This window comes from Trachemys scripta, chromosome 15, assembly GCF_013100865.1.
Source record: "Trachemys scripta elegans isolate TJP31775 chromosome 15, CAS_Tse_1.0, whole genome shotgun sequence".
Lineage (NCBI taxonomy): Eukaryota > Metazoa > Chordata > Testudines > Emydidae > Trachemys > Trachemys scripta.
In genome coordinates, this window is record NC_048312.1 from 30,823,176 (window position 1) to 30,848,814 (window position 25,639).

A 25,639-nucleotide genomic window follows, 5' to 3' on the forward strand; every position below is an offset into this window, starting at 1 on the left:
ACTGAGGTCAGGACACCCAGCCATGCCAGAACACAGCTGATATTGAGACAGACAGACAGAGTTCAACTCATGGGTCAACATAACAATATATACTCAAAAACACAGCACCATAGGCCCAGGGTAAGATTTTTTCAAAAGCACCAATGTTAGAGCTAGTCCAAAAATCCCAATTATTTTTCAAGGACATTTTTTAAACATTGGGATGTTGTCTTTTGTTTATTAAATCAAAAACTGAAACTGAAACTGAAAGGCAAATGACATTTTTTTTTCACTTTTCAAAAACACTTTTTGCATTTGGGTAAAAAACAAAGATCTGTTTCCTAAACCTAAGAGTCAAAAATGTTTACCCAACAGCTGAACCTTTTGCCAAAATCCCAAACATTTTACAAGAAACAATTCTGTTTCCAGCTTGTCACTGAGAAAATGGACAATTTCAACCACAGCAAAATGTTCTGCAAAAAATGTTCATTTTGGTTGAGAAACACTTTTTGTCAAAACAATGTGTTCTGCTCCCAGGTCTGCCATTTTGTGGCCCTGGACAAGTTACTCCCTGCCCCCATTTGTAAAACTGCAGTAATACTACTTACACTCTTGTTAAACACTGTGAGCTCTATGGATAAGAAGTGCTATATATGTGCAAAAAGAACAGGAGTACTTGTGGTACCTTAGATAGGGTTACCATGTTTCAACAATCAAAAAAGAGGATGGTGGGAGCACCGCCCTAGCACCGCCCCTGCCCCTCCCACTTCCCGCCCCCTGACTGCCCCCCTCAGAACCTCCAACATCCCCCCCGCTCCTTGTCCCCTGAATGCCCCCTCCTGGGACCCCCCATCCTAACTGCCCCCCAGGACCCCACCCCCTATCTAAGCCTCCCTGCTCCTTGTCCCCTGACTGCCCCCTCCTGAGACCCCCCCATCCTAACTGCCCCCCTAGGACCCTACCCCCTACCTGTCCCCTGACTGCCCAAAACCTTATCCACACCCCCACCCTCTGACAGACCCCTAAGACTCCCACACCCCATCCAACCACTCTCCGCCCCCTGACAGACCCCCTCCCCAGAAGTCCCGACACATCTAAACCCCGCTGCTCCCTGACCCCTGACTGCTCCGATCCCTCACCCCATCCCCGCCCCCGACAGCCCCCCCCAGAACTCCTGACCCATCCAACCCTCCCCCTGCTCCCGGTCTCTTGACTGCCCCCTCCAGAATCCCCCTGCCCCTTCTCCGACCCCCTGGCCCCCTTACCGTGCCACTCAGAACAGCGTGTCGGGCTCCGTGCGGAGCCCCACACACTGCCGCGCTCCCCCACGGAGCACATAGCCCGGTTCCCGTCCTCGCAGAGTGCTGCGGAGTGGCACGCTGGGCAGCAGGGGAGGGGGAGGAGCTCCAGACTGCTGGAGGCCCGATGCGAATGGCCGGCGATCTGCGAATGCAGGGAAGGGGAGGAAGAGGGCGGGAGAGAGAGGAGGGGAGTGATTTGAAGCTGCAGAGGAGAGGAAGGGGAAGCGGAGGAGGGGCTCTGGCTGCCGGAGCCCCGTGCGAGTGGCTCGATCTGGCTGGCTGCCCTGTCAGCCGTGCCGCGCTCTGCATGGTGTGTGTGTGGGGGAAATCCGGACATTTACAAATTCCCCCCGGATGCTATTTTTAAACTCAAAAAGCTGGACATGTCCAGGATAATCCGGACGAATGGTGACCCTACCTTAGAGACTAACAAATTTATTTGAGCATAAGCTTTTGTGGGCTACAGCCCACTTCTTCGGATGCATAGAATGGAACATATATTGAGGAGATATATATACACATACAGAGAGCATGAACAGGTGGGAGCTGTCTTACCAACTCTGAGAGGCCAATTAAGTAAGAGAAAAAAACTTTTGAAGTGATAATCAAGCTAGCCCAGTACAGACAGTTTGATAAGAAGTGTGAGAATACTTACAAGGGGAGATAGATTCCATGTTTGTAATGGCTCAGCCATTCCCAGTCCCTATTCAAGCCTAAGCTGATTTGTATCTAGTTTGCATATCATATATATATACCTATATATGCGCAAATATTCTCTAGATAGATGACTCTCTCTCTCTCATATACATACAGTTACACACCCATACTATTATATGTAGCATAATAATACCTGCTTACATCATTGAGTGCTTTCATCTTGCAATTAATTCATTAATGACTTTACGGTAGGGTGCATTGGGAACCTCAGATCAAAGGCCTGCTGCCTGTAAGTGCAGTACGTTCTTTGCAATACAGTAGAGTATTCCAGTCAGAAACTGACACGGAAAAACCCACTGGGACAGAAACAACAGCAGCAAACACTCGGGGGTGGAAGGAGGGGAGGACTGCACTCAGACACAAGCCTTACAGAGCTATAGGGCTGCATAAATATTTTATTAAGATGGTGGTTAAGAAAAGTGAACAGTACAGAGTTTAAGCGTAGAAGATTCTGGTTATCAGGGAATAATGTACAGATTATCAAGGGGTACGAAGTTTGGTTTAGGATCAGATGGCGTAAGGAATATATAATCTGCAATATCCCCAAGTGGGGATAAAAGATTGACAGGTCAAAGTACAGACATTGAGATATGAGGGTGTGTTGTTCATATGATGGCTACGTTCAGGTGTGGAGTATAATGAGTGAATACGATGATGAGGATGGATTGACCCTCATTTGGTGAGATTTAACGTTCAGTGAGTTTATGGTTCCAGTTCATATGGTCCAACGGAAAATGTCTCTCGGTCCCTTTCTTGTGTTCGATGCACAATGTCGCTCCAGCTCACACCTCCTGGTACTATCGGGGGCCGGTGATGTGTTCGGTGTAGATGTCCCTGGACCATCGGATGGTGTCTGAGACCATGGGGCGCCGCATGAGCCGTGCGTAGCGTCGACCGATCCTGCAGGTCCTCAGCACATGCTCATTGCAGGGGTCCCACACGCCCAGGGCTCCAACGATCAGGGCGTCCAGCTGCACCTCGTAGCCCTTCGCTCTCAGGGTGTCAGCCAGGGGGGTGTGCGTTTCCAGCTTACGAGCTCGGGCTTCACGAAAGGCCGGGGTCCTGTTCTCAAAGGAGACCGTGACGTCGACGAGGATGATCTTTTTCTGGGCCTTGGTGACGACAACGTCAGGTTGCAGCTGGCTGTCGGTACCAGGGATGGCGCAGTTCACGGTGACCTCCCCCAGGTGCGGTGCGATGGCTTTCACCAGGTGGCTCTGGATGGCGTTGTGGTACAGCTGCCAGGCTCTGGAGTGGGGCTTGCAGCTGCACAGGACGTGGGGCAGGGTCTTGTTGAGTAGCCGCACTTCCTGCAATATTTGTCTTGGTTCCCATGGCGGACGGCTCCGTTGAGCGGGACGCAGTTGAGCCGGGCACGGTGGATGAACCGCCAGTCGTCGAAAAGGGTGAAGCCACCTCCGGCAAGGAAGTGGTTGCTGGCATCCCACTTGCTGGTCAACTCGAAGGCTTTACCCTTGTCCTGTTTATGCTTCAGGGTTTCCACCTATAGTGAGTGTATGGCTGCCTTCAGGGTCCTCTCCAGCATGCCCCTGGTGCTCGGGATAACGATGGTGTTGTCATCAGACCTGGTCCTGATCTGCGGCACCAGGACTCCCAGCTCCTGGTGCTCCTCATACCACTCCCAGTGGCAGCCAACGCACTTCCCCAGGTGACACATGGTGTTGCGAGCGCGGGACCACAGTGAAGCAATGTCGCCCCCGTCCTGTCCGAATTCACCATCCAGGGAGCCACTCAGGAAGGTGACGATGTCTTGGTTGGAGGGGGCTCTGCCGATCCGCTTCTTTGTCACGTCATGCAGGGCGTTCACTGCGATGTTCCTTACTGTCGCGTTGGAACACATCAGCAGACAGAAGGCATGGGTGATCACCACAACCTCGCACGGGTTGCCCATGCAGGGGATGTTGGCCCCGCTGTGCCTGTGGGTGATGTAGACCTGTTGTTGATGGCACTTTGCGGAAGGAACAGCCACTTCTTCACCAGTTGCTGGACGCTCTTGTCTGCTTTGTTGAGAGCACCTTTGCCATGGCGGATCCCCTCAGGAAGAATGAGATGCAGGGGATCAGGAAGGTGTTCAGGGTGTTTATCTTCAAGTGTAAGCAGAGTCTGAATGAGCTCTCCCCTGACATCTATTGATAAGCTGTGGAAGAGGGCTTCAGGAGCTGATCTTGTTTGCATGGACACACCCACCCTGCCTGGTGTTGGATTCCCCCCCCCCTTGTTATTGGGGTAATAAAGGAGTAATAAAGGATTGTTATCCTTGTTGTGTGACTCAAGGGCAGCAGAACTGTACTTGGTGTAGCCCAATGGAGGGACTCACCCTCAACTAAATGGCACTCGCTAGGCAGGGGACATGGGTTCCAATGCCCTATCAATTGAGAAAGGGGGTGACAAATATTTGTGCCTGGCAGTGCTGAAGTTTGGTAGATGTCCTTTTCTCTGCTGTGTAATAACAGAGCTCATTTAGATTCAATTGAGAGTTTTGTTATGTGTTGTATAGCTGAAATCACTGATATTTAGGTATCAGAGGAGTAGCTGTGTTAGTCTGGATCTGTAAAAAGTGACAAAGAGTCCTGTGGCACCTTACAGATTAACAGATGTATTGGAGCATAAGCTTTTATGGGTGTTGCATCTGACGAAGTGGGTATTCACCCACGAAAGCGTATGCTCCAATGCATCTTTTAGTCTCTAAAGTGCCACAGGATTCTTTGTCACTTGATATTTAGGTGTAAGTATTAGATTTGTTTTGGCACAGTGTCTCTTGTGCAAGAGACTGCCCTCTATGCTCCAGCAGTGAGGTTCCCCCACTAACAGCTGAAATCTCTGAGAGCTGTGTTAAGTAGTGGGACCTGTAGATATCCTAGTGGATCAGTGAGCCAGTGGCCAGACTGGCAAAGGAGGGTGGCTTACAAGAAGAGAAAGATTGGACAAATGACCAGGGAGGAGTATAAAAATATTGCTCAGGCATGCAGGAGTGAAATCAAGAAGGCCAAATCACACTTGGAGTTGCAGCTAGCAAGAGATGTTAAGAGTAACAAGAAGGGTTTATTCAGGTATGTTAGCAACAAGAAGAAAGTCAAGGAAAGTGTGGGCCCCTTACTGAATGAGGGAGGCAACCTAGTGACAGAGGATGTGGGAAAAGCTAATGTACTCAATGCTTTTTTTTGCCTATGTCTTCACAAATAAGGTCAGCTCCCAGACTGCTGCACTGGGCAGCACAGCATGGGGAGGAGGTGACCAGCCCTCTGTGGAGAAAGAAGTGGTTCGGGACTATTTAGAAAAGCCGGATGAGCACAAGTCCATGCGGCCGGATGCGCTGCATCCGAGGGTGCTAAAGGAGTTGGTGGATGTGATTGCAGAGCCATTGTCCATTCTCTTTGAAAACTCCTGGCGATTCAGGGAGGTCCCGGATGACTTGAAAAAGGCTAATGTAGTGCCCATCTTTAAAAAAGGGAAGAAGGAGGATGCGGGGAACTACAGGCCAGTCAGCCTCACTTCAGTCCCTGGAAAAATCATGGAGCAGGTCCTCAAGGAATCAATTCTGAAGCACTTAGAGGAGAGGAAAGTGATCAGGAACAGTCAGCATGGATTCACCAAGGGCAAGTCATGCCTGACTAACCTAATTGCCTTCTATGAGGAGATAACTGGGTCTGTGGATGAGGGGAAAGCAGTGGATGTGTTATTCCTTGACTTTAGCAAAGCTTTTGATACGGTCTCCCACAGTATTCTTGCTGGCAAGTTAAAGAAGTATGGGCTGGATGAATGGACTATAAGGTGGATAGAAAGCTGGCTAGATTGTCGGGCTCAATGGGTAGTGATCAATGGCTCCATGTCTAGTTGGCAGCCAGTATCAAGCGGAGTGCCCCAAGGGTCAGTCCTGGGGCCAGTTTTGTTCAATATCTTCATTAATGATCTAGAGGATGGTGTGGACTGAACTCTCAGCAAGTTTGCAGATGATACTAAACTGGGAGGAGTGGTAGATACGCTGGAGGGTAAGGATAGGATACTGAGGGACCTAGACAAATTAGAGGATTGGGCCAAAAGAAACGTGATGACGTTCAACAAGGACAAGTGCAGAGTCCTGCACTTAGGACGGAAGAATCCCATGCACTGCTACAGACTAGGGACTGGGTGGCTAGGCAACAGTTCTGCAGAAAAGGAGCTGGGGGTTACAGTGGATGAGAAGCTGGATATGAGTCAACAATGTGCCCTTGTGGCCAAGAAGGCTAACGGCATTTTGGGCTGTATAAGTAGGAGCATTGACAGCAGATCCAGGGACGTGATCATTCCCCTCTATTCGACATTGGTGAGGCCTCATCTGGAGTACTGTGTCCAGTTTTGGACTCCACACTACAAGAAGGATGTGGAAAAATTGTTAAGAGTCCAGCGGAGGGCAACAAAATGATTAGGGGGCTGGAGCATATGACTTACGAGGAGAGGCTGAGGGAACTGAGATTATTTAGTTTGCAGTAGAGAATGAGGGGGGATTTGATAGCTGCTTTCGACTACCGGAAAGGGGGCTCCAAAGAGGATGGATCTAGACAGGGCCGGCTTTAGCAAGTGCGGGGCCCGATTCCTGGGGCGGCACTTCGATTGCCAGCTGTGGGAAGGGGGGCCGCGGGGCTGCCGCGCTCCGGCCAGCGGTCTGGGCAGGATCGCGGGGCCACGGGGCTGCCTCGCTCTGGCCGGAGCTCTGGCCAGGGGAGCAGGGCCCCCGAAGACGACCGCCGCTGGGGTGAGTGCGCGGGGCCCTCTTAGGCGCAGGGCCTGATTCCTGGGAATCGGGCGAATCGGCCTAAAGCCGGCCCTGGATCTAGACTGTTCTCAGTGGGAGCAGATGACAGAACAAGGAGCAATGGTCTCAAGTTGCAGTGGGGGAGGTTTAGGTTGGATATTAGAAAAAAACTTTTTCACTAGAAGGGTGGTGAAGCACTGAAATGGGTTACCTAGGGAGGTGGTGGAATCTCCTTCCTTAGAGATTTTTAAGGTCAGGCTTGACAAAGCCCCGGCTGGGATGATTTAGTTGGGAATTGGTCCTGCTTTGTGCAGGAGGTTGGACTAGATGACCTCCTGAGGTCCCTCCCAACCCTGATATTCTATGATTCTATGATTCTGTGGTGGGGAGGTGTAGTGATTGGGTAGCCAGCAAAGAGGAGTGGTGAGTGAGTGCCTGGGCAGCGGAGTGAATAAAATGCCTTCTTACCACCTCCACCCAGAGCAGAAGGTGAATTCTGCAGATGCACCTCCGGACTCTGGGTCTGCACTGACCAAGGGCAACAACTATGAGTGGGGTGCAGAGAAGGGATGGGCACATTAATGGGACTTTTGGTTGTGGACTTAAGAACCTGACAGCAAAGGACACTGCCCAACTTACATAGGGGTGGGTCTTTTGCTCATGGTTTATGCTTATGAACCCCGTTTGCAGTGTTTCCCCAAATGAATGCCAGGTTACTTCCCTCCTTTTATTAAAAGTTTATTTTCTGCACTCAGACTCTGTGCTTGCGAGAGGGGAACTATTGCCTCTTAGATGCGCCCAGGGCTGGTGCGTAATTGTCCCAGGCTACTGGGTGGGGCTTGGGCTGGTTTTGTGTGGTATTGTTGAAGCGAAACCCCTAGATATTTAATTTGGCCCTTGTTGCTGCCAATTCGAGTGGGCAGACGGGTTATGCAAGAATCACAAGGCTATAATCATAACAACTAATGATGGTGATCAGTAACAACAGCTGTGTGGCTTGGTTCAGTGGCTTTCACTGCCCGGACTTGGATATACAGGACCTTGCTGCTGGTAGCCCTGCATACATCTGTACACATCTCTGAAGACACTTTACGGTCACCTTGGGCAGCTTTCCATTGATCCTGTCTGATGCTCATGGAAAGTTGCTGGCAATTTGCATTGAGCAGCCGTTCTTTTCCATTTGCCGTTCTTTTCCATTTGTGCTGGCCCATGGGCGGAGCCTGGCCCTGAGTGCTGGGGAGCATGCTGCCCTGGGCTTGCTTGGAGCATGGCAGCGTACCTCGGTGCTGGGATTTGCACTCCTTTTCACTGCAGCAGCTTGTGCCTTTCTTTGCATGAGTGCAATGATGTTGGGGCCCCTGGGGTAGCAGGCTGGATAGGAGGGGCCAACGTGAGACACACAGGCAGCCCATGACATCTCTGAGCACGGAGACGTATACACACTCATGCACTTCCCCCGCACACAGCTCCTGATTTATCAAGGCCTTTCTCAGCCCTGCAGCTCGGTGCACCAAAGATTTATCTGTCTCTCAGTGTTTATTGGGACCTTCCTGTTGATGTCTCCCCTTTCTAGTAGGCAGGGCATAAATCACACCCATACACACAGCGCTTGGATTGGCCAAGCCCAAGGAAACAGCTCTCCCTTCCCCCCCTTCTTGGGACTTGTGCGTTGCACACAGTGTTGATTCCCATGCTTTCCTGCTTTGGAAGGCATGGAGCTGCCGTTGGGTGATTTCCTGGGAAGGGGAGCAGAGCTTTGCAGAAGAGGAAAGGATTTTAAAGAGGGCTCTGTTCCTTGGGGGGATTGTTGCAGAATTGTGAGCTCTGATCCAGTAATAACAACGAGTCCTTGTGGCACCTTAGAGACTAACACATTTAGTTGGGCATAAGCTTTCGTGGGCTAAAACCCACTTCATCAGATGCATGGAGGGGAAAATACAGTAAGCAGAATATATAAACAGCACATGAAAAGATGGGAGTTGTCTTACCAAGTGTGGAGTCAGTGCTAAAGAGGCCAATTCAATTAAGGTGGAAGTGGCCTATTCTCAACAGTTGACAAGATGGGGTAAATATCAAGAGAGGGGAAATTACTTTTGTAGTGCTAATGAGGCCAGTGCAATCAAGGTGGACGTCGGCCATTTCCAACAGTTGATAAGAAGGTGTGAGTATCAGCAGGGGGAAATTACTTTTTGTAATGACCCATCCACGCCCAGTCTTTATTCAGACCTAATTTGATGGTGTCCAGTTCTGCAGTTTCTCGCTGGAGTCTGTTTTTGAAGTTTTTTTGTTGAAGAACTGCCACTTTTAAGTCTGTTATTGAGTGTCCAGGGAGATAGAAGTGTTCTCCAACTGGTTTTTGAATGTTACAATTCTTGATATCTGATTTGTGTCCTTTTATTATTTTGCGTAGAGACTGTCCGGTTTGGCCAATGTACATGGCAGAGGGGCATTGCTGGCACATGATGGCATATATCACATTGGTAGATGTGCAGGTGAACGAGCCCCTGATCGCGTGGCTGATGATGGTCCTATGATGGTGTTCCTTGAATAGATATGTGGACAGAGTTGGCAATGGTTTGTTGCAGGGCTTGGTTCCTGGGTTAGTGTTTTTGTTGTGTGGTGTGTAGTTGCTGGTGAATATTAGCTTCAGGTTGGGGGTCTGTGAGAGTGAGGGATCATCCTTCAGAAGAGGTTGTAGATCCTTGATGATGCGCTGGATAGGTTTTAGTTGGGGGCAGTAGGTGACGGCTAGTGGCGTTCTGTTACTTTCTTTGTTGGGCCTATCCTATAGTAGGTGACTTCTGGGTACCCACAGGGCCGGCTCCAGGCACCAGCGAAGGAAGCAGGTGCATGGGGCAGCCAATAGAAAGGGGCAGCACTCCGTCCGTTATTGGGGCGGCACGTCCAGGTCTTCGGCGGCAATTCGGCGGCGGGTCCTTCACTCCCTCTCTTCCTGTTCGGCGGCACTTTGGCGGCAGCTCAATCGGGGGTGGGGGGTTGTTTTTTTTCTTCAACGCTTGAGGTGGCAAAAAAGCTGGAGCCGGCCCTGTGGGTACCCTTCTGGATCTGTCAATCTGTTTCTTCACTTCACCAGGTAGGTATTGTAGTTTTAAAAATGCATCAAAAGACCACCAGTGTTCCCTGTAATTTTGTACATCCGTGTGCGGAATTAATTTTGTTATGTGCACCAATATGAAAGTGATGTGTGGCAGGGGTGGAGCCGAGGGGTTCGGCCTGTGGGAGGGGGCTCAGGGCTGAGACAGAGGGTTGGGGTATGGTGGGGTGAGGGCTCTGGCTGGGGGTGTGGGCTCTGGGGTGGGGCTGGAGATGAGGGGTTCCGGGTGTGGGAGGGGGATCGAGGCTAGGGCAGAGGGTTGGGGGGGGGTGAGGGCTCCAGCTGAGGGTGTGGGCTCTGGGGTGGGTCCAGGGATGAGGGGTTTGGGGTGCAGGCTGCCCCAGGGCTGTGGGTGCCTCTTCCCAGCCGTGGCAGCTCCGGTGGGGCTGGGCGGGGCTGAGCTGGGCTGGGGGAGGGGCTCTTCTCCCCATGGCCACGCAGCTTAGAGGGAACTTAGACCACCACCACCACTGTAGGATCTGAGTGCCTCTCAACCATTAACAAATAGACATAAACACTAACAGCCTCTTGTCCACTCCTTCCCAGCCTCTAGGGAAAATAGCTTGATTGGCTTGTTGTTTGCTTGCCTGGGCATGCGTGAGTGTTTGACTGGGCATGTTGGTTGTCTATGTGGGGAATTCATGGAGGACTAGCTCAGAAAAAAATAGCTTTGCAATGAATGGGGAGGCCTATGGTCTCTTTCTTGTGGCAGTGAGTTCCATAGCCTACGCCCAGTTCCCATGAGAGTTCTGTCTCCTGCATTCATGAACCTCCCACTTTGGAGTCAGTGTCAGGGTCCCAGAGGAACCTAGCTGTTTTGGGACATTGTGCTCATGGAGGGAGAAGCGTCTCTCAGGCAACAGGGCCTGTTCCATTGAGGGCTGGGACAGCAGGGTCCTGTGCTGGACTCTGTTCAATGGGGTGCAGCGCTGGGGTGAAGTGCTCAGGGCTCAGGCACCAGGCAGCACGTTCCCAGGGCGTGCAGCTCCATCCTGGCAGCTGAAGCACACTAATGGAGCTGGGAGGTCCCGAATGTCCTCACCGTGGCCAGGTCTGTGTCAGACAGGACAGGGCACGATCGGATGGCTAGTCACAGTCGGAGGGGGGCAGTTTGTGCTGCCCAAGGCTGCGGCTGATTTTACACTCAGCAGATAGGTGCCCTCGATTGTGGGGGAAGTTATGGAAGAAGAGAGATCTTCATGGCACTTCCCTCTTCATAGCAGCATTGCCTCCATCTCACCTGGGTGTGGCATTCACCAGCGGTTCTTTGTCCAGGGGCTGGTCACATCTGCCAGAGTGGAGACCTAGAGCTGTCTACAGCTGGCAGTGCAGCCCAGATGGCCTCACCAGTTCCCCAGTGACTTCCTGTAGATGCTGAAGAGCATGGGGAGAGGGTTGAGGCTCAGGTGAGGGCTCTGGAGGGGGAAGAACAGTTGTCCAGAGCAGCCCCCTGGGTTTGGTAGGAGGGGAAAGATCTGAGTTATTTCAGGGCCTTTCCACTCATCCCTTCGTGGAGCCAGGCAGCAGTACTGGATGGTCAACACTTTTAAATGAATATGGATTCTATGGACAAGAAGTGGCCATGCCCCAGAGTCACAAGTGCTGTCTGTCCCATGCTGCCCTGGCTTGAGTGCTGGCTGAGATGGCTCCAGGCCACTGGCAGGTGGCACTGGAGCCGGGAGTTTTGCAGGCTTCTCCAGGCGCTTACTTAGCTAAGGGAGGTCAGCCTGTGGGCAGCAGTTTGTGGGGTCTTTCACAGAGAGCAATGGTTTCATTAGTGCGGGGGGAGGGTGGGAGAGACCCCTCATCGAAGGAGATGCTGACAAGCGGTCCGTGGGGCTCGCAAGATGTTCTCCCCTCTCTCTTACTAGTTCAGAGGCACAGGGGGGCCTGGCTGCCCATAGTATGTCAGTGACTATTTCCTGAAAGAAGGGCGTGAATTCCTGAAAGGAGGCTGCCTGGCTCCCAGTCCTCAGTTGGTTCTGGGAGGCTGATCAGGGATGTCAATGAGAAGTCCCTTAGGTCATGTTTGCCCTGAAGCTCCAAGCCAGCCTCCAAGCGCACAGACACGCACTAGCTATGCTCGAATTCATGTGCTAAAAACAGCAGTGGGGATGTTGCAGCATGGGTTAACCATCTGAGTATGGACCGAAGGGGGCAGGTGGGCTTGGACGCGGGTGGCTAATCCATGCCTGCCTTTGGTACAAGATCCACACTACTATTTTTAGCATGCTAGCTTGAGCAGAGCTAGCTCATGTCTGTCTAGTCGGGTTGGGAGGCTCGCTCCCAGCTGCAGCGTAGACGTGCCCTTCAAAGGAGAGTGCGGCACGGATGTTTCTGGAGAGCAAAAGAAAACCATAAGAAGGAACACATCAGACTAGACCAATGGGCCATCGAGTCCCCGGGTTCTCAACCACGGGGTCACAAACAAGTGTCATCCCATAATGCCAATATTGTGATTAACCATTGGAATGACTTCCCGAGCTACGGATGGATTCTCCATCATGTGAAATCTTTCTAACAGACACACTGCAGCTGAGCCAGAAGTTATGGGCTTGATTCTGGAATCACAGGGTGAATTCTCTGGCCTGTGTTATGCAGGAGGTCAGATGAGATGACATGGCCTTAAAATATATGAATCTAGACTAGGATCTTGTGTCTGATAGTGGACAATACCAGATGCTTCAGAGAAAGCTGTAAAACCCCATAAATCATCTCAGTAGGGAATAGTTACACCCTGGGGAATTTCCTCCTGATCATACCTGGTGATGTGCCTATGCTGTGAACACAAGGGTTGAGATCCCTTGTCTTTTTGTCCTACCCAGTGTAAGTGAAGGTGCCATTCCCATTCGCAGATGGGCCTAGTCCATTTTGTAATAACATACAAGTTACCTGCTGCCATAATACCTGCAGCAGGGAGTTCCATGGTGCGAGATTTGACTAACTCAATGCGCAGGGAGATATTTCGTTTTTGGTTTGATTAGACACAATGGGCCAAACTCAGAATCCAATCGACGCAGGGGTACTTGGGTGAAATGTAAAGCCCTGTGATATACAGGAGGTCAGACTGGCCTAGAACCCTGTGACTCCGGGAATGGATCATTATAGGATAATGAACCGCAGCTGATCAAAATTTTTCGTTCAGACATTTTGTTCTGACAAAAAGTGGTCTTTTCTTTCAACAAAATGCTTTGTGAAAAATTTTGTTTCTTTCAAAATGTTCAGGATTTTTTTGTATGAAAAAAACAAAACCAAAAATGTTTCAGTTTTTGGAAACCAAAAACCATTAAAAACTGACACATTTTCGGCTTTCTGCCTTCTGTCAGAAAACCTGAGAGAAAAGTTTAGGGAAAAAATGAAAGATGTTGCAGTTCATTTCAAATGTTTTGCAGAAGATCGTGCCCACTTGCCAACCAGCTCGGAATGAACTCTAAGACACCGTCATTTATATCTTCTCCCAGTCCCTTCAGTGTATAATTCACACCAATTGAGACAACTCTCTGAATTTGGCTCATTGAACATTAAACACTCAAGTGCTGTTGTATGAAGGAACAGCAAAGACCAAGTGCTAATCTGACTGCCCAGCCCGGGTAGGGGAGGTACAAATCCTTCATCCCTGGAGCCTTCTGTTTATATGCAGAGTGGGAATGATTCCCTGTTGTCTACTCACTTTTTCCATATCATTCGCAAAGGTGTTAAAGAAGACCAGCCCCTGCACTGATCTCTGTCAGTACCCCATCCCACACCTCTCCATAGCTCTAAACAATGCCATTTACCTTTTGCCTGCAGTCCTTCAGCTAAGTTTCTAATCAGTGCTCCCATACAAGCCAAATGACATTAATTATATGGATAAGATTTCATGAGCCTCTGTATAAAACACTTCCCTAAAACCCTGCTGTATTATATGCACTGCATTCTGGTCATCAGCTAATTTTACAATTCTATTTAAAAAAACAATCAAGCTTACATGGCAAGATTTGTTTCTTTATAACCCATTAATTAATTGCTCATAGCTCTTCTTTCCTCTGTTTTTAGTGATTTTTCTTTTCATCTGCATATTTGCACTGTTTACTTTACCTGTGATTGCAGTGAGACTGGCCATTGCAATCTAGTAATTGTCAGGATGATTCTTTGTTCACCAGAATGAAGACCATGTTTACTTTTCTCCAAACTTCTCGTACCGGTCCAGTTTTCCAGGACTCTTCAAAGAATTAGTGTCAGTAATGGAATAACTCTTTACTAATTCACTTAGCGGTAGTGGCTGCCTATTATAAGGGGATGACAAATTATGTATTCATGGTGCCCTTCCATCCCTAGGCTTAGTCCTTCCACATCACGGTTGTGTGGCACACTGATGGTAGGAAAATCGCCTCATCATTGTCCAGACTGTACTGTTCTGTGACTAAAGAGATTTCAGGTCTGTCAATCTGGTATCATTTGCCAGCTCTACATTCACTTGAAAGAGGGAGAGCAAAAAACCCTCACATTACATGATTTCTAATTCATGTTTAATGTTCCTATTTATTTCAAATGGCCAATTTCTCACCTGATGTATCTGTTCTGTTCTTTTTCTTCCTTACATTTTTCTTCTCTCTATGAAAAAGCCACACAGTGAAAGAAATTAAATAGAGGAAGGTTGATCTGAGGCAAAGGAGCTGGCCTGGGGCTCAGGAAATCTGGGTTCCTTCCAGACTGCCACAGACTGGATGACCATGGGCAAGTCTCTATGGGCTTCATTTCCCATCTGTAAAATTGGGCTAACAGTTCTCCTTTTCACATGGTATAGTCGTCTCTCAGTGCCGGGGTTCCCGGGTGCTGTGATATAGCAGCGGAGATGCAGTCGTCTCTCAGTGCTGGGGTTCCCGGGTGCTGTGCTGTGATATAGCAGAGGGAGGGCAGTTGTGTCTCAGTGTCAGGGGAGCCCAGATTCTCTGTTGTAATCCAGAGCTGAAGGAGTTAACACAAAAGACCTTGCAGTGTAGGTTGGTTTCAGAATCTCTTTGCCTGAGAACCTGGTACAATTCTTCTTATCGACATTTATGGTTATGGAACCAGCAATTGAGGGGAATTACAGCCGTGCATGTGCATTGGCCGTGCCAGTGCGTGTGCATTGGCCATGCCAGCTCGTGCCTGGGGTTCTAAGGGGCCTGCAGAGAAGCTTCTCCAAAGGGAGATCCTCAGGATGAGGCTCCTGGTGGCCCTGGAGAGTCACTGCCTCCTTCACCAGTGTCACTTTCCTGTAGGGGGCATTTCATTATGGAGGGAGCCGGGCACTAAAGCATGGAGAAGCAGCCGGTGGCCCTCAAGCTGTGGGCCTGGGGCAGGGGCTGAGACATTTGAAGAACCCACATTCTGGATGTCAGTGCTGCCAGGCGAACGGGAGGCCAAGCGTGCCAGCCTCTGCTCAGCTAAGTGTGTGCAGGAGGAGGAGCTGGGGCTTGGATGCAGCGTGGGGCAGGGAGAGAGGGCTTTGGGAAGGGGAGAGCAGGTGTGACAAGAGAGGGGACGGAGGCAGGACCAGTAGGGATGGGGGGAAGGTGAGATAGGAGCATGCAGGTGACCGCAGGAGGTAACGAGGGCAGGGAGCAGAGAAAGGGGACCGAGTAAAGGAGAGTAGGGAGGGACGGGAAGGAAGGAAGATCCTGGGAGGGCTGGGGGCATGAAGGGGGACAGGGAGTGAGAGGCAGTGAAGGTAGGATCAGCACTTCAGAGGGCTCAGGTGAGGGAGCCGCATACAGGAAGGGGGTGATAGCAGCTGTGGATTCCCTCCCATAGAGCCCATGTACCATGTGAAAACCCCTTGGGGACCCACAAATCACCAGATCTTCTCAAGAACACCCCCAGAATGGCAGGCAGCTACAGCCTTGCCCAGTCTAGAGGAGTCCGTGTAGCCAGAACAGAATGGCCGTGATCTGAGATACTGAGGAGGGAAAGGGTCGCATGTATCTGCAGTGACCAGCCCCCGTGGGATTGGCCTGGGTGAGGTGCCAGGGGGTCAGCTGGAGGGAGGCATGTAGGGAGCCAATGCAGTATGTGACCAGACCTTTCATTGCTTACCCACACGGCGCACACAGAGCAGCTCAGCAGTCCCTGCTCTTTAGCGGATTCCCTGGCAATTGTTTGGGCAGGTCCCTGCTATAGACGAGGAAGTGATGGCGGTGATTAATTTGCAGAACGGTAATGCGAAGCAGAGATATAATTACAGGCGAATGCCCAGAAAGCGGCTGGTGCGATGGTGAGGCGGATAGTTATGTAAAGACATAGAGATGCCTACAGACTTAATCACCTGCGTGGCAGCAGGGGAGGAGGGGTGTCGTGCTCACCCGCCAGCTAAATGCCAGCTTCCTCCAATCTGCGAACTCTTGTCTTTGACATTGCCTGTTGAAATGATGGGTCCTGCTGGACCTGGGTCTGTCACATGACACAGGACAATTTTTCCTCCGGCTTTTGTCTATTGCTTCACTATAGCTTAAGTCAATATAAGTTATGTCGCTCAGGGGTGTGACGTAATTTATGGTGATTTACGGTACCGCTGCTCGCTGTGGGTGGAGTAATTAAGCCAACAGGATTGGAGTGGCTACACAGAGCATTTATAGCCGCATCAGTGCAGCTGCACTGCTGTAAGCTCACTAGGGTAGCCATGGTCTGAGGCCCTGCTTACAACACAGAATAGACCCTGTTACAAAGCCCTGTCTAAAACCCAAGGGCTAGACATAAAAGTGCTGTAGTCCAGTGCTTGACTTGATGTCATGAGGACTGAGTTCAGCTCCCAGGTCTGCCACTGCCTTAGGCCTGCTCCACACTTAAAAGTGAAGTCAACATGGTTATGGTGCCCAGGGGTGTGAAGCACCATAGTTCAGCCCACCTAACCCCCGGTGTAGATGTGGCTTGGTCGAATGAAGAATTCTCCTGCTGACTCAGCTACCACCGCTTGGGGAGGTGCATTAACTACATTGACAGAAAAAAACCTTCCATCACTACAGGAAGCATCTACACTACAGTGCTGCTGAGTGTAGACATGGCCGTACTGAGAAACCTTGGGCAAGTCACCTCCCCGCTCTGTGCCTCAGTTTCCCCATCTGAAGAATGGGGATAATGCCACTGTTGCCGCTGTGTAAAAGAGCTTTATAATGTCTAGATTAGGGACCCATTCTAAAGCACAGTGCAGCTGAGGGATCAGACCCAAGAAGCCCTCTGTAACTTCTAAGTATTATGCAACCCAGTTCACTTATAAGCCCTGTTTTCAGACACATCCCCTCTAAAATCAACAAATAAACACCCATGGGAGTTTTGACACAGTCCCCACATGACATTCTGATAGGTAAGCTGGAGAAATTCAGGCTCGGCAGAACTACCATTAAGTGTATACGTAATTGGTTAAACAACTGCAAACAAAGAGTAACTATTCATGGAATGATGTCGGATTGGACAGAGGTCACAAATGGGGTTCCACAGGGATCTCTAAGAGGCAATACTTCCCCACTCACAAGCACAGAGTCTGAGTGTAGAAAAGAAACTTTTAATGAAAGGAGGGAAGTCACGCAACATTAATTAGGGAAAATGCCAAAAGCAGGATTCATAATCATAAAGCTGTGAGCAGGACACCCACCCCAGAGTGCATGGGGCTGTGCCTTCTGCCTCATGTTCTTGAGTCCAACAAGCAAAAGTTCCTTTTCTGCGCCCCTCTCTGCTCCCTCACCATACCCCACTCACAGTGGTTGTCCTTTGGTCAGTGAGGACGCCAGGGTTTAGAGGTACATCTGTGTGAGTTCGCCTCCCACCCAGGGAAGAAGGCACCTTGCTTGCTTCAGAATCTAAGCACTTGCTTTGGCTGGCCGCCCTGCCGGCTGCGGTTCCTCTACCCTGGCTGTCCCACCAGTCCTGGATCCTGCTGCCTCACCAGCCACTCATTCACTAGCTGACTGTGAGTCACCTTCTGCTGCTACTTGCCTCTCTGCTGTGACCTCTGCACATCAGTCTCTTAGGGTATGTCTACACTACAAAATTAGGTCGAATTTGTAGAAGCCGGTTTTATAGATATCGGTTTTATACAGTCGATTGTGTGTGTCCCCACATAAAATGCTCTAAGTGCATGAAGCTGGCGGACCACGTCCACAATACTAAGGCTAGCGTCGACTTCCGGAGCGTTGCACTGTGGGTAGCTATCCCACAGTTCCCGCAGTCTCCGCCGCCCATTGGAATTCTGGGTTGAGATCCCAATGCCTGATGATGCAAAACAGTGTCACGGGGGGTTCTGGGTACATGCCGTCAGGCCCCTTCCCCTCCATCAGAGCAACGGCAGACAATCGATTCGCGCCTTTTTACCTGGGTTACCTGTGCAGACAACATACCACGGCAAGCATGGAGCCCGCTCAGCTCAGCTCAGCTCATCGTCACCATATGTCCTCTGGGTCCCGGCAGACGTGGTACTGCATTGCTACACAACAGCAGCTAATTGCCTTTTGGCAGTAGATGGTGCAGTCTGACTGGTAGCCACCATCGGCGATCTGGGTGCTGGCAGACGTGGGGCTGCATTGCTACACAGCAGCAGCCCCTTGCCTTTTGGCAGTAGATGGTGAATTATGAGTGGTATTTGTTGTCGTTGTTGCTGTTGTACTCCAGTTCAATCATAAGCACCTGGGCAGACATGCTTTGTCTCCTGGAGACTCAGTCCTGCCGGCAGTCCTATGAACCGTCTGGACGATGATGGCTAGCAGTCGTAGTACAGTATCTTCTGCCAAGCACCCAGAAGATGCCAAGGGCTATCAGTCATGCTGCACCGTCTGCTGCCAGCTTAAGATGTAAAAAATAGATGTATTCCTTTGCTTCCCCCTCCCTCTGTGAAATCAACAGCCTGCTAAACCCAGGGTTTTGAGTTCAATCTTTGGGGGGGCCATTCTGTGCGACAGTTGTTTGTGTTTCTCCCTGATGCACAGCCACCTTTGTTGATTTTAATTCCCTGTACCTATACGCCATGTCGTCAGTCGCCCCTCCCTCCCTCCGTCAGTTTCGCACCTTTTTTCAGCCCAGACACCATAGCACTGGGATCATGGAGCCCGCGCAGATCATCGCGGCAATTATGAGCACTATGAACACCACAAGCATTGTCCTGGAGTATATGCAGAGCCAGAACATGCCAAAGCAAAACCAGGACCAGCCGATGAGGTGATTGCAGCGTGGCAATGAGAGTGATGAGGAAATTGACATGGACACAGCCCTCACACAAGGTACGGGCCCCAGCAATGTGCAAATCATGGTGTTAATGGGGCAAGTTATAGCCGTGGAACACCAATTCTGGGCCCGGGAAACAAGCACAGACTGGTGGGACCGCATTGTGTTGCAGGTGTGGGACGATTCCCAGTGGCTGCGAAACTTTCGCATGTATAAGGGCACTTTCATGGAACTTTGTGATTTGCTTTCCCCTGCCCTGAAGCGCCAGAATACCAGGATGAGAGCGGCCCTCACAGTTGAGAAGCGAGTGGCGATAGCCCTGTGGAAGCTTGCAATGCCAGACAGCTACCGGTCAGTCGGGAATCAACTTGGAGTGGGCAAATCTACTGTGGGGGCTGCTGTGATCCAAGTTGCCAGGGCAATCAAAGACCTGCTGATATCAAGGGTAGTGACTCTGGGAAACATGCAGGCCATAGTGGATGGCTTTGCTGCAATGGGATTCCCAAACTGTAGTGGGGCGATAGATGGAACCCATATCCCTATCTTGTCACCGGAGCACCAAGCCACCGAGTACATAAACCGCAAGGGGTACTTTTCAATGCTGCTGCAAGCCCTGGTGGATCACAGGGGACGTTTCACTAACATCAACGTGGGATGGCCTGGAAAGGTACATGATGCTCGTGTCTTCAGGAACTCTGGTCTGGTTCAAAAGCTGGAGGAAGGGACTTTCTTCCCAGACCAGAAAATAACCGTTGGGGATGTTGAAATGCCTATCGTGATCCTTGGGGACCCAGCCTACCCCTTAATGCCATGGCTCATGAAGCCGTACACAGGCAGCCTGGACAGTAGTCAGGACCTGTTCAACTACAGGCTGAGCAAGTGCCGAATGGTGGTGGAATGTGCATTTGGACGTTTAAAAGCGCGCTGGCGCAGCTTACCGACTCGCTCAGACCTCAGTGAAAAGAATTTCCCCATTGTTATTGCTGCTTGCTGTGCGCTCCACAATATCTGTGAGAGTAAGGGGGAGACATTTATGGCGGGGTGGGAGGTTGAGGCAAATCGCCTGGCCGCTGATTACGCGCAGCCATACACCAGGGCGGTTAAAAGAGTACAGCAGAGCGCGGTGAGCATCAGAGAAGCTTTGAAAACGAGTTTTGTGACTGGCCAGGCTACGGTGTGAAACTTCTGTTTGTTTCTCCTTGATGAACCCTCCGCCCCCCCCACCCAGTTCACTCTTCTTCCCTGTAAACGAACCACCCCACCCTCCCCTCCCCCCTTCAAGCACCGCTTGCAGAGGCAATAAAGTCATTGTTACTCCACACTTATGCATTCTTTATTAATTCATCACACAACTAGGGGGATAATTGCCAAGGTAGCCCAAGAGGGGTGGGGGGGGGAGGGAAGGAAAAGGACACACTGCAGTTTAAAACTTTAAAACTTTAACAGTTATTGAAGGACAACCTTCCGATGCTCGGGCAATCATCTGGGGTGGAGTGACTGGGTGGCCGGAGGCCCCCCCACCGTGTTCTTGGGCGTCTGGGTGAGGAGGCAATGGGACTTGGGGAGGAGGGCTGTTGGTTACACAGGAGCTGTAGCGGCAGTCTCTGCTCCTGCTGCCTTTCCTGCAGCTCAACCATACGCTGGAGCATACCAGTTTGATGCTCCAACAGCCGGAACATCAACTCTTGCCTTCTGTCTGCAAGCTGACGCCACCTATCATCTTCAGCCCGCCACTTGCTCTGTTCATCCCGCGATTCAGCCCGCCATCTCTCCTCTCGTTCATATTGTGCTTTTCTGTAGTCTGACATTGACTGCCTCCACGCATTCTGCTGTGCTCTTTCAGCGTGGGAGGACATCTGGAGCTCCATGAACATATCATCCCGAGTCTGCCGTTTTCTTCTTCTAATCTTTGCTAGCCTCTGCGAAGGAGAAACATTTGCAGCTGGTGGAGGACAAGGGAGAGGTGGTTAAAAAAGACACATTTTAGAGAACAATGGGTACACTCTTTCATGTTAAATTTTGCTGTTCACATTACACAGCACATGTGCTTTCGTTACAAGGTCGCATTTTTCCTCTTATATTGAGGGCCTGCCGGTTTGGTGTGAGAGATCACTCACATGGTGCTAGGCAACAGAATTTGGCTTGCAGGCAGCCATGGTAAGCCACAGTCTTTTGGCTTTTTTAACCCTCATAACATGTGGGAATGGTTTCAAACAGTAGCGCCCTCATTTCCCATACCAAGCACCCGTTGGGTTGGCCATTTAAAATGGGTTTGCAATGTAAAAGGAGGGGCTGGGGTTTCCGGGTTAACATGCAGCACAAACCCAACTACCCCCCCCCACACACACACACAATTCTCTGGGATGATCCCTTCACCCCTCCACCTCCCCCCACTGTGTGGCTAACAGCAGGGAACATTTCTGTTCAGCCGAGCAGGAACGGGCACCTCTGAATGCCCCCTTAATAAAATCACCCCATTTCAACCAGGTGACCGTGAATGATATCACTCTCCTGAGGATAACAAAGAGAGATAAGGAATGGATGTTGTCTGCATGCCAGTAAACACCGGGACCATACGCTGCCATGCTTTGTTATGCAATGATTCCAGACTACATGCTACTGGCCTGGCGTGGTAAAGTGTCCTACTGTGGCGGACGGAATAAGGCAGCCCTCCCCAGACACCTTTTGCAAAGGCTTTGGGAGTACATGAAGGAGAGCTTTCTGGAGATGTCCCTGGAGGATTTCCGCTCCATCCCCATACATGTTAACAGACCTTTCCAGTAGCTGTACTGGCCACGATTGCCAGGGCAAATTAATCATTAATCATTTAATCAAGCTTTCTTTTAAACCATGTGTAATATTTACAAAGGTACACTCACCAGAGGTCCCTTGTGTGCCCTCAGGGTCTGGGAGTACGCCTTGGGTGAGTTCGGGGGTTACTGGTTCCAGGTACAGGGTGATAAACATATCCTGGCTGTTGGGGAAACCAGTTTCTCCGCTTCCTTGCTGTGAGCTATCTTCATTGTCTTCATCATCATCATCTTCCGCGTACCCCGAACCCGCTTCTCTGTTGCGTGTTTCTCCATTGACGGAGTCAAAGCACAGGGTTGGGGTAGTGGTGGCTGCACCCCCTAGAATGGCATGCAGCTCCGCGTAGAAGCAGCATGTTTGCGGCTCTGCCCCAGCCCTTCCGTTGCCTCTCTGGCTTTGTGGTAGGCTTGCCTTAGCTCCTTAATTTTCATGTGGCACTGCTGTGCATCCCTGTTATGGCCTCTGTCCTTCATGGCCTTTGAGACCTTTTCTAATATTTTGCCATTTCGTTTACTGCTACATAGTTCAACTAGCACTGATTCGTCTCCCCATATGGCGAGCAGATCCCGTACCTCCCGTTCTGTCCATGCTGGAGCTCTTTTGTGATCCTGGGACTCCATCATGGTTACCTGTGCTGATGAGCTCTGCATGGTCAGCTGTGCTCTCCACGCTGGGCAAACAAGAAATGAAATTCAAAAGTTTGCGGGGCTTTTCCTGTCTACCTGGTCAGTGCATCTTAGTTGAGAGTGCTGTCCAGAGCGGTCACAATGAAGCACTGTGGGATAGCTCCTGGAGGCCAATAACGTCGAATTCCATCCACACTACCCCAAATCTGACCCACAAAGGCCAATTTTAGCGCTAATCCCCTCATCAGAGGTGGAGTAAAGAAACCGGTTTAAAGGGCCCTTTAAGTCGAAAGAAAGGGCTTCGTTGTGTGGACGTGTCCAGGCTTAATTCGATTTAACCCTGCTAAAGTCGACCTAAACTCGTAGTGTAGACCAGCGCTTAATAATTTTGAACTTTTTGCAGGGTGGGCAGAAACTGCTCCACCTCAAGTGATTTCAGTTCTGACTGATTATTTAAAATAGTAAAGAGGCTCCTAATGAAGCTTATATAGCTCTTTATTTGAACAGTGGGGAGGAATAGTTTAAACCAGTCTGGAAAGGACCCTAGTGGAGGTGCCACACACCTCCTGGCTAGAACACCTGTCCTCACCCCTTTTACTTCCACAGACCTCTGGCATTTGAGCCCCTGGCTTAATGAGGTCCTTTCAGCTGAGGGTCACCCTCTCATTTAGGACAGGTTAAGCACAGTTCATAGAATATCAGGATTAGAAGGGACCTCAAAGCAGGACCAATCCCCAGACAGATTTTTTGCCCCAAATGACCCCCTAAAGGATTGAATTTACAACCCTGTGTTCAGCAGACCAATGCTCAAACCACTGAGCTATCCCTCCCCACTTTGTTCACAATAATGCCAACATTGGTAATAGCATTTCATTACCCCTGCATTCCGTACTAAGATGATTTGTAACCCAACACCAGCCAAAGTTGATCACTTTGAGCAGCACAGCAGATAACTAAGCAGAGTAGGTGTGTTCATGTAAATACAGTTTGCTCTTGAAGTCTCTCTCCCTCCCATCTAGCTGTCAGGGAAGAATTCAGCAGACCATACTTACATCTAGTTTGGAAAAGAGAAGATTAAGGGGGGGACATTATAGCAGTCTTCAAATACTTGAAAGGCTGCCATAAAAAAGATGGAGAATAGTTGTCCTCTCTTGCCACAGAGGGCAAAACAAAAGGTGATGGGTTCAAACTACAGCAGTGCAGATTTAGATGAAAACTCAGGAAAAACTCCCTACCTGTAAGAACAGCAGGACAACGGAACAGATGCCCAGGTTGGTAATGGAAGCTCCTTCCCTGGAGGTTTTCAAAAGGAGGCTGGATAGCATCTGTCTGGGATGGTTTAGGATACGTCTGCACTACCCGCCGGATCAGCGGGTAGTGATCGATCTATCGGGGATCAATTTATTGTATCTAGTGTAGACATGATAAATTGATCCCCGATCACTCTGCCGTCCACTCCTGTAGTCCACCGCGGCAAGAGGCGGAAGCGGAGTCGACGGGGGAGCGGCGGCAGTCGACCCTGCACCGTGAGGATGTGAGATAAGTCGACCTAAGATACGTTGACTTCAGCTACTCTATTCTCGTAGCTGAAGTTGCGTATCTTAGGTTGATCCCTCCCCACACTCAGTGTAGACCAGGCCTTTGACACAACTCCTGTATCTTGGCAGGGGATTAGACTAGATGACCCTTGTGGTCCCTCCTAGCTCTATGATTCTAAATTGGTAGAATTTTTCTATCTTGTTCCCTGCAACTCAAGCAGCTGGGTCTGGAGTGAGAGGTTCCCCCAAATCCAGGGGGCGTATGATGTTCCCAGTTGGAACATTCATATAACCCTTTTTTAGACACGTGCTCACTCAGAACTCAGTAAATACCCAGGGTGCGGACACAACAGGGATGGCTCCGCTCCATGGTTATTAGAAATGAATCCATTAAACAGCAACAAGAGCTTTCAAAGGGCTGCAGCTCGTGGGCACGCTATAGTGAACATGCTGAAACACCAGGGAATGAGCCGCGCTCCAGACATCACTGTAACAACGTCATTAAGCCAGAGCCAGTAAAATCATGCCTGTAAAAGCTATTTTTAAGATTGGTTATTTTTCAACAAACAGGTATTTAGGTACCTAATTCCCATTGATTACCATTGGAATTAGGCATCTAAATACCTTAGAGGCTCTGGGCTTTGGTCTCTCTGTGCCTCAGTTTCTCATCTGTGCACTGGGGATAATAGCTCTGCTCTGCCTCCTGGGAACATGTGAGGATAAACGTGTTAGAGATCATGAGGTGCTCAGGGACTGGCGCCGGAAAAGGACTCTCGACAGACAATGCTGTGAGTTTAAGCAGCATATTTCCAGCTGAAGATCCCATCCCTACAGGACAGCAGACATTCCCAGTGAGAATCACTACCATGCCAAGGGGGTGGGGAGAATCGGACCCCTATCTGTACTACCCCCTGGGAGTCAATGCCCCAGGGCTCAGGTGGGTGACGGGGCAACCCAGCTGACAGACTCACTCACTCCTCTTCCTCTCCACAGAGATCCGGGAAGCCTTCAAAGTGTTCGACCGGGATGGGAATGGCTTCATCTCTAAGCAGGAGCTGGGCACAGCCATGCGCTCCCTGGGCTACATGCCCAATGAGGTGGAGCTGGAGGTCATCATCCAGCGGCTGGACATGGATGGTAAGTCTTCCCTCTTCTGTCCCTTCTGCCCCTGGGCGTAGTGCTGCCCCTCAGACCCTAGGACCTTCCTGGGACCCATCCCTGTGACAGGCCTGCGGGGGCACAGCAGAGAGCTCCCTCATTCCCCTGGGACTTCTCCCACATTCCTTCCTACTCCATCCTCTCTCCCTCTTTCAGCCCCTCCCCCGCTGGTCCCCAGCACCCCTGCTGTCAGTACATGGGGCTAGGCATGGGCCTGGTGTGCAAAGCAGAAAGCCCAGTGGGGGAAGCAGCAAACCAGGGCTGTCACAAGAGGCCAGCACTTCCCCAAGAGTGAGCATGGCTGGACTGGGAGTGGTGTGGCCAGGGAGGCTGGGGGATGCCCTCCCAGGGAGGGGGAAGGCAGAAACACTGCCTGCCCCCGGGCGTGACTCCCCCCTTCCTGGATGCTGTCCCACACACACTCCATATCTTCCTGTGTCCGTGGGGTGACTCCAGCCCAGAGGAGCAGA

General features: G+C 50.5%; 1 protein-coding gene across 1 annotated transcript in view; it reads left to right on the forward strand.

Annotated features, from left to right (window-relative positions):
• CABP7 (calcium binding protein 7) overlaps nt 1-25,639 on the forward strand; it is an 81,786-nt gene that overhangs the window by 37,029 nt on the left and 19,118 nt on the right. Inside the window, exon 2 of the mRNA XM_034791630.1 lies at nt 25,005-25,148. Within this exon, the coding sequence (XP_034647521.1) occupies nt 25,005-25,148 (144 nt within the window). The remainder of the gene's footprint in view (nt 1-25,004; nt 25,149-25,639) is intronic.